This window comes from Oncorhynchus masou, chromosome 24, assembly GCF_036934945.1.
Source record: "Oncorhynchus masou masou isolate Uvic2021 chromosome 24, UVic_Omas_1.1, whole genome shotgun sequence".
In the NCBI taxonomy this organism is placed as follows: domain Eukaryota; kingdom Metazoa; phylum Chordata; class Actinopteri; order Salmoniformes; family Salmonidae; genus Oncorhynchus; species Oncorhynchus masou.
Genome location: NC_088235.1, coordinates 48,671,342 through 48,690,597, shown reverse-complemented (window position 1 = coordinate 48,690,597; position 19,256 = coordinate 48,671,342). Strand labels below are relative to the sequence as shown.

General features: G+C 42.0%; 1 protein-coding gene across 1 annotated transcript in view; it reads left to right on the top strand.

Moving 5' to 3' along the window:
- Positions 1 to 597: 597 nt before the first annotated feature.
- The window catches only part of LOC135512289 (phytanoyl-CoA hydroxylase-interacting protein-like), a 37,695-nt gene continuing 19,036 nt past the window's right edge, over positions 598 to 19,256 (top strand). The window contains exon 1 of the mRNA XM_064934166.1: positions 598 to 903. Coding sequence (XP_064790238.1) covers positions 798 to 903 — 106 coding nt within the window. The 5' untranslated portion in view covers positions 598 to 797. The remainder of the gene's footprint in view (positions 904 to 19,256) is intronic.

Genomic DNA, 19,256 nt, shown 5'->3' with positions numbered 1-19,256 from the left:
CATTGATAAATACATTTATAGTTTGTAGTATTTCATACATTTAGAATGAAGCCATCTGTAAAATCCGCATGTGAATAGACGTTATGTGTCACGTTAGACTCAAGAAAAGGCCCATGGCGAAATGATTCTGGCAGAGATAGGCCACAGCTGTTTAAAATACATTATTCTTCTTGTTATGAAAGGTGAGATGGGTCGTTCCCGCTTCATTAAAGCGTGGGCCATTTGCACCTGCGCTCCTGTGGAGAGAGCGCGAGACGCGCAGAGATCTCCAAATAAGGCTATAGGCCTATGGACCATCTTGTTTGGATGACAGAAACGAAACGCAAAATAAACAATGTGTATATAGGTTACAATTTAGTTAAATTGGTGGGGGTGGAAGTGGTACTGTAGTTAGGCTACATAAATTGTTGCTCAATCTCCGGTATTCATGTTCCACTGTCCTGCGGCAGAATAGGGGAAACACTTGTGGCGTACATGGACAATAGCGCGCGCCTGGGACCTATTAAGTAGAAAAGTGTAATATAGACAATACATTATAAGGACTGGCATATATTCGCTGTATGTATGCCTCTCACGTTGCAGCGTCAAATCGGCAGTGTGCTATGCGCTCGTGACGATTTGCTGACGCGCCTTCAGCCCCTCCACCCTGGAGAGAGATGCTGCGAGGGAGCGAAGGGGCTGGGAACCGGTCACTCTATCTCTCTCTTTCTTGATCGAATGTGAAGGAAGCAAGTCCTGCGGCAAAACGAGCGAAATTCCACCGATACCAGGAGAGGCATCCCGGCTCTGTTGTAGAAATGGAGGTTCCAAGATTGGGACACAACTTAACCAGCCCGATGAGTCCGTGTGAGGGTATGATAAAGAACCTCAGCTTGGACGGTATACAATTATGCGAGCGAGAGGGTAAGCGCACAAAAAAACTGCATTTTGTATTGTCATGTAGCCTAGGTGTTGAAATTTCATGGATTACCCCCATCCACTCCACCAATTTCCTTTTGTGTGCATCAGAATATTCCCTTCCATCAGTTAATGAAAGATTACAGCCACGCTAGTGGGTTCTACTAGCCATCTATAGTGGTGCCAGAATGACTGAATAAGGGTCCAAATAGTGGCTAGGGTTTCTGTTTGGCCCTTATTTTATGATGAAAATGTAATAATACGGCAGGTTTACAGTTAATCCGATTTGGACGGTGACTGGTGCGCTGCTGCGTGCGCGGAATAGCTGAGGGCACCAATGCATTTTCCTCACATAACCTATCTTATGTATGCATCATATGCATTTAGGGTTTTCACTATGAAACGTGCATACATTCCACATGATGGCATTTCAGGAAAATGGGGTTTCGCCATTTCAGAACCATGGACGTGGACAGCAGCCGGCGGATCGCTTTTGCAAATGTTTCAATGAATAGGGAAAACTAACGTTATTCATGCCTGGTGCATCTCTGAACAAAGCTTGACATTACAAATATATAGTATATATTGAAGTAGCCTACAGTTAGAGCTGTTTTCAATCAGAAACCACATCCACAAGCCGATACAAAGATAGATTTGAACTGCATTATTTAACATGCTCTGACTAAGAAAAGCTACTATCTTTGAGGATTCAGCTGCATTTTGAAAATACAACTATTTTGGTATGCAACAGAGGAATCACTGTACAATGGTTAAAACGTTATGGTCTGATCATTAAAAGGTTTTGTTGAAGTTTACATTTCGATATCAGGCCTATTAAAACATTTGCAACATTAAGATAGTTTTGAGAAATACATGCAAATGGAGACCAGCTGTTGCTAGGCCCAGCCTAGGCTACTCTTTCGATGTTTCGCCTATGTTGGCTGATCTGAATGAAAAAATAGCAAGTCATCATCACTGGGGGACTGGGCTCAAAGATGGCTGCACCCATCTGCAGACAGAAGCCCCGTTATACCTGGTGTTAACATGTGTCCTTTGTCCTAATTGTGCCCACATTTGTAGACAGGTATCTATGATCAAAAGACACATTGTGATCAGGATGTGATCAGATCTTCTTGCCCCCTCTGGAGGTAGTCAGGCAAACATTGTGTCTGGTTATCTCACAATTGTAGATGGCTCTGGACAGTGAAACTATTTAAATCATCATTATCCATCTTCTAAAATCATTGACAGATGGTACCATTGACTTATGACATCAATATGTGGCTTAAAATAAATAAATAAATAATATTTTGAAAGAATATCCATGAAATAATTTGCATACAGGGAGGGACCAGGAAATCTGGTCACATTGTGGAAACAGTCGATGGATAAGAGACACATTTTAATACCAAGTGTAGAAGCATATCTGAAAATGTGGGCATAATCAGAATGTGGACAAAATCAGGACCAAAGATGTGCTAGATATAAACAAAGCTAAAGATGGAGCATCCACACCCTTCACTCTAATTACTCAGATAATTTTACAATAGAGCGAGAGAACATGGACAAATTAATTTGTTACATAACACGCTGGATGACACATACTCAGTGCTTTATTGCATTACAGTGCCTTTGGAAAGTATTCAGACCCCTTGACCTTTTTAAAAAATTTGTTGCATTACAGCCTTATTCTAAAATTGATTAAATAAAAAAACCTCCTCAGCAATCTACACACAATACCCCATAATGACAAAGTGAAAACAGGGTTTTAGACATTTTTGCAAATTTATAAAAAATAATGAACAGAAATACCTTATTTACACAGGTATTCAGACCCTTTCATATTAGAGTCGAAATTGAGCTCAGGTGCATCCTGTTTCCATTGATCATCCTTGAGATGTTTCTACAACTTGATTTGAGTCCACCTGTGGTAAATTCAATTGCTTGGAAATGATATGGAAAGGCACACACGTGTCTATATAAGGTCCTACAGTTGACAGTGCATGTCAGAGCAAAAACCAAGCCATGAGGTCGAAGGAATTGTCCGTAGAGCTCAGAGACAGGATTGTGTGAAGTCACAGATCTGGGGAAGGGTACCAAAAAATGTCTGCAGTGTTGAAAGTCCCCAAGAACACAGTGGCCTCCATCATTCCTAAATAGAAAAACCACCAAAACTCTTCCTAGAGCTGGCCGCCCGGCCAAACGGAGCAATCGGGAGAGAAGAGCCTTGGTCAGGGAGGTGACCAAGAATCTGATGGTCACTCTGACAGAGCTCTAGAGTTCCACTGTGGAGATGGGAGAAACTTCCAGAAGGACAACAATCTCTGCAGAACTCCAACAATCAGGCCTTTATTGTAGAGTGCCCAGACTGAAGCCACTCCTCCATAAAAGGCGCATGACAGCCTGCTTGGAGTTTGCCAAAAGGCACCTAAAGACTCTCAAACAACGTGAAACAAGATTCTCTGGTCTGTTGAAAAAAGATTGAACTCTTTGGCCTGAATGTCAAGCATCACATCTGGAGGAAACCTTGCACCATCCCTACGGTGAAGCATGGTGGTGGCAGCATCATGTTGTGGGGATGTTTTTCAGTGGCAGAGACTGGGAGACTAGTCAGGATTGAGGCAAAGATGAATGGAGCAAAGTACAGGGAGATCCTTGATGGAAACCTGCTCCAGAGTGCTCAGGACCTCAGACTTGGGTGAAGGTTCCCCTTCCAACAGGACAACGACCCTAAACACACAGCCAAGACAGCACAGCAGTAGCTTCGGGGCAAGTCTCTGAATGTCCTTGAGTGGCCCAGCCAGAGCCTGGACTTGAACCTAATCAAGCATCTCTGGAGAGACCTGAAAATAGCTGTGCAGCAACGCTCCCCATCCAACAGAGCTTGAGAGGATCTGCAGAGAAGAATGGTAAAAACTCCCCAAATACAGGTGTGCCAAGCTTGTAGAGTCATACCTAGGAAGACTAGATGCTGTAATCGCTGAAATATCACATGCACATAATGACAAGAACACACAATGCTGTAATTGTCATTATGAAGCGATTACAGCATTGAGTCTTCTTGGGTATGATGCTGCAGATCCTCTCAAGCTCTGGCGGGTTGGATGGGGAGCGTCTCTGCACAGCAATTTTCAGGTCTCTTCTGAGAGTATTTAATTCCACCTGTGGTAAAGGTGCTTCAACAAATGACTGAGTAAAGGATCTGAATACTTATGTAAGTGTGATATTCCAGTTTTTTATTTGTAATAAATTAGAAAACAATTCTAAAATCTGTTTTTGCTTTGTCATTATGGGGTATTGTCTGTAAATTGATGAAGAAGAAAAAATATTTAATCAATTTTAGAATAAGGCTGTAGCATAGCAAAATGTGGAAAAAGTCAAGGGGTCTGAATACTTTCCAAAGGCACTGTGCATTTTATTGCAAGACAATAATCAACCATCTATAATCTATGGCCTAGTCACAGAAATATTACAGATGTGCATTTAGAAAGATGTTGAAAGTGACCGCTTAAACTGAGCTTGATAATGTGTCTTTTGATTTGTACATAGGGGCTGTTGTCTAGGCCCTATCTAGTCAATGGTGGTCTTCATTAGGCCACACAGCAGGGCAGTTGGACCCTGCCAACACAGTGCACCAATTGTACCTCTGGTTCTATTTCTCATTTCCTGGGGCGGCTGCCAATCATATAATGTAGTGGGATGCTCTTTATATCCCCTTACGACTCTGGCCTGATTTTAAAACTCTAATTTTAGTAATGGTATAGGCTGAACTTTCTTATGGATGTTGCTGTTGGTGCCAGTTCTGTGCTTTGTGTTGTGGGTTTACTGGGCTTGTATTGGCCCCTTTGCAGCAAACAAGCACTCTCCAATTTGTCAGTCAATACTGGGTAAATAAGTGTGCTTGAGCTGCCCACTGTTTGTAGTACAACAGCACAACAATCTCTGTCATTACTTTACAGATCCTGAGGGGAAATGAAATGACAGGGTTATAAAAAGCGCCTGCATTCTTTACCAAACATTATAATTGTATGTTGAGTATGAAGCTCCTTTCCCAAGACAGGCTGATTTGTTCACTAGCTTTGAGGATGCTTGATGTAGCCTATGACCATCTGTGTGTGTTTTGGGGTTGAGCACTCCTATTTGAATGTAGATTACAATATATCTGATCCAATGTCATTGATGATAGGTCCAACATCATGATAATAACAATAAAACCATGCTTACTTGACAGCCCATCTAAACACGAAATCAGTTTAAACCATGTTTTTAGAATAAATCAAGTGTAGGACAGGATCATCTCCTGAAAATGTATTCTCACTAACACCACCGACAGTTTACCTCAACTTCACATGCAGGTGTCAGAGGAAGGCCCTAAAAGTTGTCACAGACTCCAGCCACCCTAGTCAGACCGTTCACTCTGCTACCGCATGGCAAGTGGTACCGGAGTGCCAAGTCTAGGTCCAAGAGGCTTCTAAACAAGCCATAAGACTCCTGAACAGCTAATCAAATGGCTACCCAGACTATTTGCAGCCCCCCCCCCCCCCGCCATTTCACTGTGAGGTCTACACCTGTTGTATTTGGCGCATACAATTCGATTTGATAGTTTATCCTGCTTTGACAGACTAAAGCTGGCAGCAAGTTGTTTTGATGGGTTGGTGTCACTTTAATTAATGTTCTCTGTGTTCTACTTTTTATGCTGCTAAGCTTGTCGAAATGTAGGGACTGTGCCCTTTAACAAATTGTTTGCTGTCTCGGAATACAATACATTTAGTTCTCTTGGAAATGTATTGGATTTTCTCCAATGTATTTATACAATTGCTAATTTAATGTTAATTTCAGTGTCACAACCCGGTCTAAAAATATCTAGCAAATATCAATATTTAATCGTCAACACAAACGTGAGAATTCCCAAGCCAACCCAGACTAGAAAATGGCTTTGTCAGAGGCCCATCAATATTTTAGCATTGTGATGTGTATAAAGTGGTTTTCATCATTGAGAAGGCACGTGTGACTGAGCCTTTCCCCTCTGTCTCAAGAATAGCTCTGGGAACTGCAAAGAGAAATAACAGAACTGGAACTGACATCAACATTTGAAGGACCCATTACAATTTTAGTGTTTAAGACAAGACATCCTAATTAAAAACTGTATAAGAATTTCAGCCACACTTCAAATGTGTGCTGACCAGGACTAATATCAATATATATATGTATCACATCTATGTCCAGTGGTTACCAGTTCAGTTTAGTTACCACGTTGGCAAGATGGTGCAGACAGACATGACAGCTCTGCTTCGAGCTACTAAGCAACTTTGCAGTATTTCATTTTTTGTGTGTGCTATTTCTGCTTTACTCATCTCATATGCATATACTGTATTCTATTCTACTGTATTTTAATCAATGCCACTCTGGCATTGCTCGTCCTAATATTTATATATTTCTTTATTCCATTCTTTTACTTTTAGATTTGTGTATTGTTGTGAATTGTTAGATTCTACTGCACTGTTGGAGATAAGAACTCAAACATTGCGCTACACCCACATTCACATCTGCTAAATATGTATATGTGACCAATAACATTTGATTTGATCTGATTTAATAAAATCAAAGTTTATTGCTCGCTTACACAGTTTTGCAGATGTTATAGTGGATGCAGCAAAATGTTTATGTTACTAGCTCCTAAAAATGCAGTAAAATGTCAAACAAGTGCACAAATAATCCAATAAAGCAATAATACAAGAAATCAAGAAATATCAGAACGACTCCAATTAACAACCCAAATAGCACTACAACAGTAGCTAGGTTTCTATCCAGATTGTCATGTGAATATTCTTAAATCTGCACTAAACAATATGCACATTTTACCACCAGAGATGTGTTTCCAGCAAACTAACTTATTGTGGATAAAAGTCTGTGCGTGATGACATAGTACACAGAAAAATGACTTTTGTGGTTACATTTATCTGTACCGAATGAAAAATGCTAGTTAAAATGGTTTCCATCATGTTTTCAACGCTATGATGGTTTTGTCACAAATGTGCCCACACTGGTCTTGGCACGTGCGCTCTTGCCAGCAGCTCGCAGATACAGTGCGGGTAGGCTACCTACATGATGAGATTATTATGGATAAGAGCGAGATCATTTCTATTTTTCAAATGGCAGCCAAATATCGATCATCATGTCACCAGAATAAGACCCTCGATATTTATTGGATCAAGCCTATGAAGTGCACGTTCACCACCCTGTGAAGTTCATGAGGACTTATTGAATCTGTTGCCTAATAAACTGCATGGTTTTCCGAGTCGAAGTGGGAGGACAAACCACACTACATGAACTCAGCAAAAAAAGAAACGTCCTCTCAATGTCAACTGCGTTTATCTTCAGCAAACTTAACATATGTAAATATTTGTATGAACATAACAATATTCAACAACTGGGACATAAACAGAACAAGTTCCACAGACATGTGACTAACAGAAATTGAATAATGTGTAACGGGTGTTGTCGTCGGATGAGGAGGAATCGGAGTGGCATCTCCTCATGGACCGCACCAGATGTTCCCGTTCTTGCTGTGAGATGTTACCCCACTGTTCTACCAAGGCACCTGCAAATTCCCAGACATTTCTGGGGGGGAATGACCCTCGCCCTCACACTCCGACCAAAAAAGGTCCCAGACGTGCTCAATGGGATTGAGATCCGGGCGCTTCGCTGGCCATGGCAGAACACTGACATTCCTGTCACGCACAGAATGAGCAGTATGGCTGGTGGCATTGTCATGCTGGAGGGTCATGTCAAGATGAGCCTGCAGGAAGGGTACCACATGAGGGAGGAGGATGCTGTGACACACCGCGTCATACCATGACGGACCCTCCACCTCCAAAACGATCCTACTCCAGAGTACAGGCCTTGGTGCAACGCTCATTCCTTCAATGATAAACGCGAATCTGACAATCACTCCTAGTGAGACAAAACCGTGACTCGTCAGTGAAGAGCACTTTTTTCCAGTCCTGTCTGGTCCAGTGAAGGTGGGTTTGTGCCCATAGGTAACGTTGTTGCCGGTGATGTAAGGCAGGTCCTCACCAGACAACAGGCTTACAAGCCCTCAGTCTAGCCTCTCTCAGCCTACACATGGTCTGCCACTGTGAGGATGATCAGCTGTCTGTCCTGTCTCCTTGTAGTGCTGTCTTAGGCGTCTCACAATACGGACATTGCAATTTATTGCCCTGGCCACATCTGCAGTCCTCATGCCTCCTTGCAGCATGCCTACGGCACGTTCACACAGATAAGCAGGGACCCTGGGCATCTTTCATTTGGTGTTTTTCAGAGTCAGTAGAAAGGCCTCTTTAGTGTCCAAAGTTTTCATAACTGTGACCTTGATTGCCTACTGTCTGTAAGCTGTTAGTGTCTTAACGACCGTTCCACAGGTGCATGTTCATTAATTGTTTACGGTTCATTGAACAAGCTTGGGAAATAGTGTTTAAACCCTTTACAATGAAGATATGTGAAGTTATTTGGATTTTCACGAATATTCTTTGAAAGACAGGGTCCTGAAGAAGGGACGTTTATTGTTTTGCTGAGTTTATATTCAGGTGACTCCCAAGTTAACTTTGATATGATGGTAATTATATCCATATATGTTTAAAAAGGCGTTTCCACGGCCATTTCTCACATAATACATTTTACCGACACAAAAAGATCCTATCATGTCGAACTAACAAATTGTTTGTCGGCCCCCCCATTTTGCCCTCAGAACAGCCTCAATCCGTCAGGGCATGAACTGTACAATGTGTCGAGAGCATTCCACATATCCTACCAACAGGACATTAAATGTTGTTAAATATATGTTTCACTGAGTCGTGGCTGAACGATGACATTAATAACATACAGCTGATGGGTTTTACACTATCGGCAGGATAGAACAGCTGCCTCTGGTAAGACACGGGGCGGGGGCCTATGCATATTTGTAAACAACAGCCTGTGCACAATATTTAAGGAATCCTTGAGGTTTTGTTCGTCTGAGGTAGAATATCTCATGATAAGCTGTAGACCACACTATCTACCTAGAGAGTTTTCATATATATTTTTCGTAGCTGTCTACATACCACCACAGACTGATGCTGGCACTAAAACCGCACTCAATGAGCTGTATACCGCCATAAGCAAACAAGAAAACGCTCATCCAGAGGCGACACTCCTAGAAGCCGGGGATTTTAATTCAGGGAAACTTAAATTCAGTTTAATCTAATTTCTATCAGCATGTTAAATGTGAAATCAGAGGGAAAAAAAATCTAGACCACCTTTACTCCACACAGATAGACACATACAAAGCTCTCCCTCGCTCTCCATTTGACAAATCTAACCATAATTCTATCCTCCTGATTCCCGCTGACAAACCAAAATTAAAGCAGGAAGCACCAGTGACTCAGTCTATTAAAAAGTAATCAGATGAAACTACAGGGCTGTTTTGCTAGCAGAGACTGGAATATGTTCCGGGATTCTTGCGATGGCATTGAGGAGTACACCACCATCAGTCACTGGCTTCATCAATAAGTGCATTGATGACGTTGTTCCCACAGTGACTGTATGTACATACCCCAACCAGAAGCCATGGATTACAGGCGACATTCGCACTGAGCTAAAGGGTAGAGCTGCCGCTTTCAAGGTACGGGACTCTAACCTGGAAGCTTATAAGAAATCCCGCTCTGCCCCCCGACAAACCATTAAGATCGAATCGTACTATACTAACTCCGACGCTCATTGGATATGGCAGGGCTTGCAAACTATTATAGACTACAAAGGGAAACACAGCCAAGAGCTACCCAGTGACACGAGCCTACCAGACGAGCTAAATAACTTCTATGCTCGCTTCGAGGCAAGTAACACTGAAACATGCTTGAGAGCATCAGCTTTTCCTGACAACTGTGTGATCACGCTCTCCGCAGCCGAGGTGAGTAAAACCTTTAAACAGGTCAACATTCACAAGAACGCAGGGCCAGACGAATTACCAGAACGTGTACTCTGAGCATGTGCTGACCAACTGGCAAGTGTCTTCACTGACATTTTCAACCTCTCCCTGTCTGAGTCTCTAATACCAACATGTTTCAAGCAGACCAGCATAGTCCCTGTGCCCAAGAACACTAAGGTAACCTGCCTAAATGACTACTGACCTGTAGCACTCACGTTGGTAGCCATGAAATGCTTTGAAAGGCTGGTCATGGCTCACATCAACACCATTATCCAAGAAACCCTAGACCCACTCCAATTTGCATACCGTCCCAACAGATCCACAGATGATGCAATCTCTATTTGACTCCACACTGCCCTTTCACACCTGGACAAAAAGGAACACCTATGTAAGAACGCTATTCATTGACTACAGCTCACTGTTCAACATCATAGTCCCTTCAAAGCTCATCATGAAGCCAAGGACCCTGGGACTAAACACCCCCCCCGCAACTGCATCCTGAACTTCCTAACGGATGGTAAGTGTAGGTAACAACACATCCGCCACACTGATCCTCAACACGGCCTATAGGGAGGAGGACAGAGACGTGATCGTGTGGTGCAAGGACAAAAACCTCTTCCTCAACGCGATCAAGAAAAGGAGAGGATTGTGGACTACAGGAAAATGAGGATCGCACACATCCCCATTCTCATCAACGGGGCTGTAGTGGAGCAGGTTGAGAGCTTCAAGTTCCTTGGCGTCCATATCACCAACAAACTAACATGGTCCAAGCACACCAAGACAGTTTTGAAGAGGGCATGACAAAACATATTCCCCCTCAGGAGACTGAAAAGACTTGGCATGGGTCCTCAGATCCTCAAAAGGTTTTACAGCTGCACCATCGAGATCATCCTGATGGGTTGCATCACTGCCTGGTATGGCAACTGCTCGACCTCCAACCGCAAGGCACTACAGAAGGTAGTACGTACGGCCCAGTACATCACAGGGGCCAAGTTTCCCGCCATCTAGGACCTCTATACCAGGTGCTGTCATAGGAGGGCCCAAAAAATCGTCAAAGACTCCAGCCATCCTTGTCATAGACTGTTCTCTCTGCTACCGCACGGAAAGTGGTACCGGAGCGACCAAGTCTAGGTCCAAGAGGCTTCTAAACAGCTTATACTGTCACATTGGTATAAATGATTCGAGAGACAGATGCAGGAATGCGTAATAAGTGTTTTTATTGTACCCAAATTACGGCGTGCCTTGTAAGGACGAAGACCAAACAAAAACCCAGGGTTGAAACCCAAACAAAAGAGCGAGGAGTACCTCGAAAAAAATGACACATGCCCACAATGATTAATACATGAGACGAGACCCATAATTATCTGCACAATCCACAAGGGCACAAAAGCACAAAACACACAGCACATGTACTCACACGCATCATCGGACACTGTAACAATAATCGAAAGCCCAATGGAAACCAAAGGGCACACTTATACAAGTACTAATCAGTGGGAATAGGGGACAGGTGTGCGTAATGAAAGATCCGAAGGGATCCGTGACAGTACCCCCTTGATGCAAAAGCAGCGCAACGACACCGGCCTCAAGGGCGATCACAGTAACACAGTGCAGGTCGATCAGGACCCGATGCAGCTGCCGAAGTTGCGTCGTCGTCGTACGGGCCAGTTGCCGCTGCCAAAGTTGCGGCTGCGTCAAATGGACCAGTTGCAGTGGCGTCAGATGGACCGGTTGTGGTGGCGTCGTACAGGCCAGTTGCAGCTGCAGAAGCTGCATCATTGGACGGACCCGTTGTAGCGACCTCTGACGTGCCATTCCCGCTGTCTCCCAAAAGGGTTGATTTTTCTGTCACGTTGGTATGAAGGGGTCGGGAGACAGGCGCAGGAATGCGTAATAGGGTTTTTTATTTCCCAATTTACAGCGTGCCGTGTAAAGGCACGGGGACGAAGACCAAACAAACACGAATACAAAACACAGGGGATAAACCCAAACAAAAGAGCAAGGAGCACCTCGAATAAATACACAATTGCACAATGATTATCACACGGGATGAGACCCGTAATCATCTGCACAATATACGTGGTACGAAAGCCAAAACAACATAGCACAGGTACTCACACGACCAACGGACATTGTAACAATAATCGACAGCCCAATGGAAACCAAAGGGCACACTTATACAAGTACTAATCAGTGGGAATAGGGGACAGGTGTGCGTAATGAAAGTTCCGGAGGGATCCGTAACATCTACCCCCAAGCCAAAAGACTCCTGAACATCTAATCAAATTCATATACATACAATTTGCATTGCCACCTTCCACCCCCATTCTACGTTGCTGCTACTCTCTGTTATTATCTATGGATAGTCACATTAATAGCTCTACCTACATGTACATATTATCTAAATTCCCTCGACACAGGGTGCCCCCGCACATTGACTCTGTACCGGTACCCCCTGTATATAGCCCCGCTATTGTTATTTACGACTGCTCTTTAATTGTTTATTATTCTTATCTCTTACTTTTTATGTATTTTCTAAAACTGCATTGCTGGTTAAGGGCTTGTAAGTAAGCGTTTCACTGTAAGGACTGCACCTGTTGTATTCGGCGCATGTGACAAATAACATTTGATTTGATTTGATTGGCAAACAAACACAATCCATGTCTCAATTGTCTCACTGTTTAAAAATCGTTCTTTAACCTGTCTCCTCCCCTTCATCTACACTAATTGAAGTAGATTTAACACGTGACATCAATAAGGGATCATAGTTTTCACCTGGATCCACCTGGTCAGCCTGTCATTGAATGAGCAGATGTTCTTAATGTTTTGTACACCCAGTGTATATTAGAGTGACCTATGTCAAGAATCCAGTATATAAATAAATACACAGTGTGTATAAACAGTGTAACTAAAATACAATGTACAGTAATAGAAATATTAGAATGAACTTTGTTGTGAAAACAGTATTTAAATAGACAGTACAAAACCACATGGAAAAATGTATAGAATTGCAGAAAATTAGTCCGGAATATAAATATACAGTATATTGTACATATGCGAATGGTGTGTATAGACAGAATGGGCAGTATGTGAATAGAAAAGGTCTGTACAGCAGTAGTTATATAGGATAAGTCATGACTATAATACAGTAAATGCAAATAAAGTGGGTAAAACAGTATGTAAACATTATTATAGTGGCTAGTGTTCAATGACTCTATGTACAAATGGCAGCAGTCTCTAAGGTGCAGGGTAGAGTGCCGAGTATTAGCCAGCTAGTGACAGCGTCTAAGGTTCAGGGAAGGTTACTGGGTGGTCCATGATGGATGGGTGACATTCATTTAACCAAGTACTGAGAGACCTCCCAACCGCCATCCCCCCATTCCAGCTGGGACACCATTAGAGCCAGCCTCACTGTCGGATACAGGCCGAGTGTGTGATTTGAGCCTACCATCTGTCTTGCAGTAGCAACAACTAAATGAACAGAAACAGTAAAGCCCCTCAACCAAGAGCCCAATTTTACCAAACTTTAGCTCAGGCCTGTTGCTATTTGTTTTTCTACAATGTACTAACAAGAGAGGCTTAGACTCAAATCCCCTAAAAGCCCGTGGAAGTAATGGAGAAACCTTTTAAGCGATAACTCCAGGAACTTTATGGGGAAATGGAGAGATCACTAGAGATCAGTCATACTCTCGATACCATACCAGTGGTGTAAGCAAATCATATCAAAGATGTGATTTGATTCATTGCCCAGGCTCTCTGACAACTCAGAGACCATATTTTGTGTGGGCAGTTGACCCATGAGTGTGTCTGGCAGGAAGAGTAATCCATGTCAGTTACACCGCTGCTGTCCACCTCATCCAGACCAGACACTGCTCTTAGAGCTCTCTGTGGATTTAACCCTTTCTTGTGAACAGAATGTGTAACCTAGTTGGAGGACAAAATTATGTTGAAAGGTAAGGTAAAAGGGTATTCTTGATCAAAATGATAAATTATGTATATCAACAATGCTATGTAAAAAGTTCCATAATGGATTGATTTTTAAGCCAAAGTATTCTGTTGAGGGATTTAACATAGGCCTCATTTCATTTCACTCTGGTGTCATTAACAAATTCTATGATAATGAAAAACAGTGACTCATCTATTTTTGACAAGTTAAGAATGAATGCGCTTATCGTCCTTCCCCAAGAGGCATTTTGGATTGAATTAATTTGCTAGAACAGCTGGTTATATTTACAGCTGACTTCTTTTGTGATATACATGGTTTTATTTAGTCCATCACTCAGAATTCTTAGACAGTGTTTTTCTCCTTGTTTCTATGTTGTTTTCTTTGTTGATCAATTACCCTGTGATTGGAGTAATACGTAACACACAGTAACTGTATGGAGCTGTATGAACAGAGCTTTGTGTTTCGCTACTAGTAGGATGTTATTTCTCTGGCAACGACTTTCACTCTCAGCTTGTGCTCTCTTGCCAGTGTATAAGGACAAAACAGTGATTTTCAAAGGCCTGCCCTGAATCCCACTTGGTGTTTGTAGTGTTGGAGTCTTTGAGTAAGAATGGACCAAAAACGAATGGTCCTAGGCAGCACCTACGGATTTCCAATATCATTCAGATTACCAAATGCTTCGACTTTGTATTCATAGCCAATGGGTCATGTCGACACTCAGGAAAACTCCATCACTCAAGTCACAAGACACTAGGTTGATATTGATTTTGTTTAAATTCACCCTAGTGCTGAAATTAAATTAAACTTGATTATTTTCATTTGACAAGGTTAAGGTAAAGGACACATTTGCAGCAAACTGCTATTCTTGGCCTTGCTTCCTGGCCTTCCCTGTACCTACTGTAGCTCGTAAATGCGATTGTAAGCCATGAATTCAATCATTGAATGAAACGTGCTAAGCCAATGTTTATGTTTCATATTTACAAAATATGTTATTTACAGAGCACACACACACTTCATTGGGAAAGCAACTGCATAAAAACAGCAATGCAGATTTAAGTCAGACCTGTATCATGCCAATGTTTCTATTTCAAAATGTGACAAAAGGATAAACACCCCACTGCACCCGTGGGATTGTGTGAATAAGCTAGTTACATAACTGTGAGCTCAGTGTCTTTACACACCAGACAGTTGGCTTAGAGCCTGAAGTATGACAAGGCTCATTTCTAATCCTCTGAAATTAAGTTGGAATATATTGCATGCCAGTTCAGAAATGCAAATAATGTATACAGTATGTACTTCCATGGGATCCCTGGCTCCCACCCAGGCAAAATTCTGTTTTCCACTGCTTCGTTTTGGGTTTGATGAGCTCTTGAGCTATGTTGCATTGGTAAATGTATTTTTAATGACCTAATGTTTACCCTCATTATACGCACTATATTTGCTTACCATAAGTCTGTCAGGGCTGGACCTCACGGCTTCCATTACCTAACGAGCATATTGACAACAATGACCTCGAAGCCTATCTAATGGAACAGGCCTTGAACTGTCTGTGACCATTACTTGGTGCTAGTTATGTGAGCCAACACATTCTAGGCCTCAGGCAAGGATCGTCATCACACTAGGTTAGCTTGGGAGAAGACTTACAATACCCTGAAAAGCAGTCCTGTCTGACTCATACACATCTACAGTATCACAAGGCCTGGGCCAAACAGGCCAACAGCTCCATTAATGCAAGTCAAACTTTCTATGACTCATACAGTATAGTAAAATGATCACAACAAAACAATGAATGTTCAATGCTCGACTATGATTTATTAGGTGTGCCATTAAAATATTCAATTGAGCAAACTTTTCTTATTAATTGTGAACACTGAACAAAAACAGACAATAGAAAAGTTTAAAAACAATCGCAACCACAGAATGAAGGTGGAGCATCGGCGGTGAGTAGTGGTCTTCTTCCGATAGCAAAAAAAGAGAGAACAGGCAGGTGTACCCATCCCTTGGTTCTGCTTACCCCACCATGCCTTTATTACTATCCATGAAGAACACCTGAAACAAAAAAAGTCAGATGCTAAGCAACAGGTCAAGACTACCCTTCTGACAGATGTGCTCTCACCATGTGATCTCTCACACTCTCTTCATGAGCCTGATGACCCACAGCAGGAGGCAGGCAGAGTCTTGGATTTCCAAAAGCGCAGAGTAGTGTCTCTGGGCCAGTGGCATGAGGTGACAGGAAATACATACTGTCCCTGATAAGACAGAGACACAGGAAGATAGAAATTAGATGAGTAATGCCTCTTCCTTATGTATAGACTGATAGACAGAGCATGCTGCTGATCACAAACTTACACAAAACGTATGTTATAGGCCTATTTTAAGTGAGAAGTAGCCATTGGTCTGAAGCCATAAAACAAAATAAATTCACATGAGCACCGCAATGTGTACTTCACCCATGCTCTACCAAGGTTTTCCAGCTCACAGCTTTGACCGACTACAGTAGCTACAGTATGTTTGTCTATTTTAAATCAAACAATGTGTAGGCAGGTTTGCTTAGGATTCAAACCTTCTCAAACAGCCTAATACTCTTAGAGGTGCTCCCACAATAATGTGATTTGTACCACAGACAAGGTAATGTATTGCATTCTCCCCACACCACACTAAGGCATTACCCAATTTTAGTCAGCAGATACCCAACATAACAGGTGATGTGTTCGACAGCCACTCATATATATAGGTCTATGGAGCCTGTCTGCATTAACCGTTAGCTTACCTATGTAATATGGACATAAGCTCAGAAACAGTTTTTGCAAACATGGTCCTGTTTTATCAATTGGAGGCTCCTCAGAGGTGGACCATTTTTTATCAATGTTCATTCATCAGTAAACTTTGTACATACAACTCAGGGATGGCCATTATATCTCAATGGGCTACAGGGTTATGCAGGCTCTCCTGTTCAAGCCCAGGTCTACCACACCTTCTACTATATAAGGTCTTGATGAATAGCTGAGCAGTAAAATCAGGTGTGGTAGCACTGGGCTTGAACAAAAGCCTGCATAACTCTTCAGGTCATCAATAGCAATTTTGGTAAGTGCTGATACAAACACTGTTACAAGTTACAAAATGCTGAGAAACACCTGTAAAATACAAATAAATTCTACAAGTACAAAACACTTTTAAGAATACATTCTTATAAATCTGACATTGGATAGGTGCTCTAAATCCTTTAGGTTCCAATGTTCTTAATAAAGCTGTACACAGCTGTCCAACTCCAGTAACAAAAAAAGGACACATTCCCAAATGTATAAATATGAAAACAGATGGGAGTACTCACAGATCTGGAACAGAACATACATAAATGCTACTGATAGTGTGCAATGTACTGTGTGCATATGAATAAGAGTAAATCATAGCTTCTCAAATGACAGAAAGTTGCGCCTGAAAAGGAGAAACGTTTACAACCTGTGCAATTTATCGCATGCATTGGTACAGTAGGGATGGCGTGCATCTGATGAATGAGGACAATGTCGTCTTGAGAGTTTGAGAGCTGGTCTCGGCACGGTTCTCTGCTCTGTAGTAGCAAGACGCGCGCACAACTACTAGTACACCTCACGCTCCCTGTTCCTTGCCACTCAACGATGCCTAATGAACCCAACGGCTATTTTACATACATCTAAGACATTTTAAAAAATAAGCACACGCCGTGCGTGCATTCGCCGGTGTCCGGAATGGGAGCAGGTGTAAAAAACTATACACGAAAGAGAATGGTCAAAATATCTTTCAAATCCCAGTGACGCTAACCGTTACGCTACGATCCCTGTTACTTCAATTTTACACCATTTAAGTGGTCAGCTTGGTGGCCTACCAAGCTATCCATTCCAAAATATGTTTGTTCATTCACTAAGTAGTGATTGAACGTTTATTTATCTTGTTTGGTTAAACATGTTTTTTTTTAATGAAACAGTTGATATGTAGCTTGATGCTTCTTGGCAACCCTGCAGATTTTTACTCGTGGATGGCGACTTCAGTTTTTTCGGAAACACATTGAATAGTAACTTCACACTGTGTTGATCAGAGTCAGCGCAAATTTGGATTATAATGACAAGAAAATTGAATTCACATAGAATGGAGTGTACTGAATTAATGCATAAGGTAAGGTCTAGAATGTTCTCTGGATCCTCTAACTCTAACTTCTATCTGTTCTGGTGTTTGCATGTATTATACATTAGCAGCGTGGCAGTGTCCCCAAAGTTTGGTGAATCTAACGGGCCCGTAATAACAGCCAAGGACATTAGCTAATTTATTAGCTTGTGCTAAGATTACACGCAAGTGTACAGGTCAGCAGTTTACACAGATGACTTCAGCCATATTGAAAACCTTCCATAGCTAAATATAACTATCTACCTGATGTTCGGCACATACTTGGTTTTTACTTGGCAAAAATGTGCATGTGAGCGGTAAATTGTGGATTTAATAAAAACTGTTGCACCTACAAACCTATTCAGTCCAAATGGTCACCTAATGGACGCAGTAGCCTGGTTTTAATCCAATGTCTAGAATATGAGCTAGGTTTGGGCAAAACATTTAACAACCCTAATGCTAACGACCCTGCCAAAATCCGGTATAGTGGTTCTCGGTAATGAGAGGCGGGTAGTGTGTTGTGTACCTCAATTGATTTGCAAATGTTTAATCAACATTGGCGTCATATTGGCTTAAACATGATGGTAGGGAGTTTTGAATTTAAAAATTGAGCGTCAACAAATGCATACTATGCGATATAATCAACTCGTATTATTCACATGCGCCGAATACGTACAGTATTTTTTTATATTTTTTTTACAGAGCAGCAGTAAAATAACAGCGAGGTTATATACAGTTATCAGACAAGACGGGCAGGTCTATTATTTGGGGTTCTGAAGAAATCCTAGACAGTGTAGCCTATCTTGTTGCACTTATGTTGTCTCCTTACCTGGGCAGGGCCACCTCACGTGGGCAGTTACCCCAGTTGGATAGACATCCCCAATGGTGGAAGACTTCACACCCCTCTGGTTTTAAACCAGATTAATGGCTCCTGTTGCCGGATGGAGGTAGACAGGCAGCCTGGTCCATCTCTCTGCAGAGCTACTCACACCCCAACTGAGATCTTCACTTTCTTGTTTATTTCTTGTTTCTTGTTTGTAGTCGAACCCACAAATCCTGACTCTCCAGATACTCAACGAGTCTAAAGAAGGACAGTTGTATTGCTTCTTTAATCAGAACAGTTTTCAGCTGTGCTAACATAATTGCAAAAGGGTTTTCTAATGATCAATTAGCCTTTTAAAATGATCCATTTGGATTAGCTAACACAAATTGCCATTGGAACAAAGGAGTGATGGTTGCTGATAATGGGCCTCTACGCCTATGGAGATATTCCATAAAGTTTTTGCCGTTTCCAGCTACAATAGTCATTTGCAA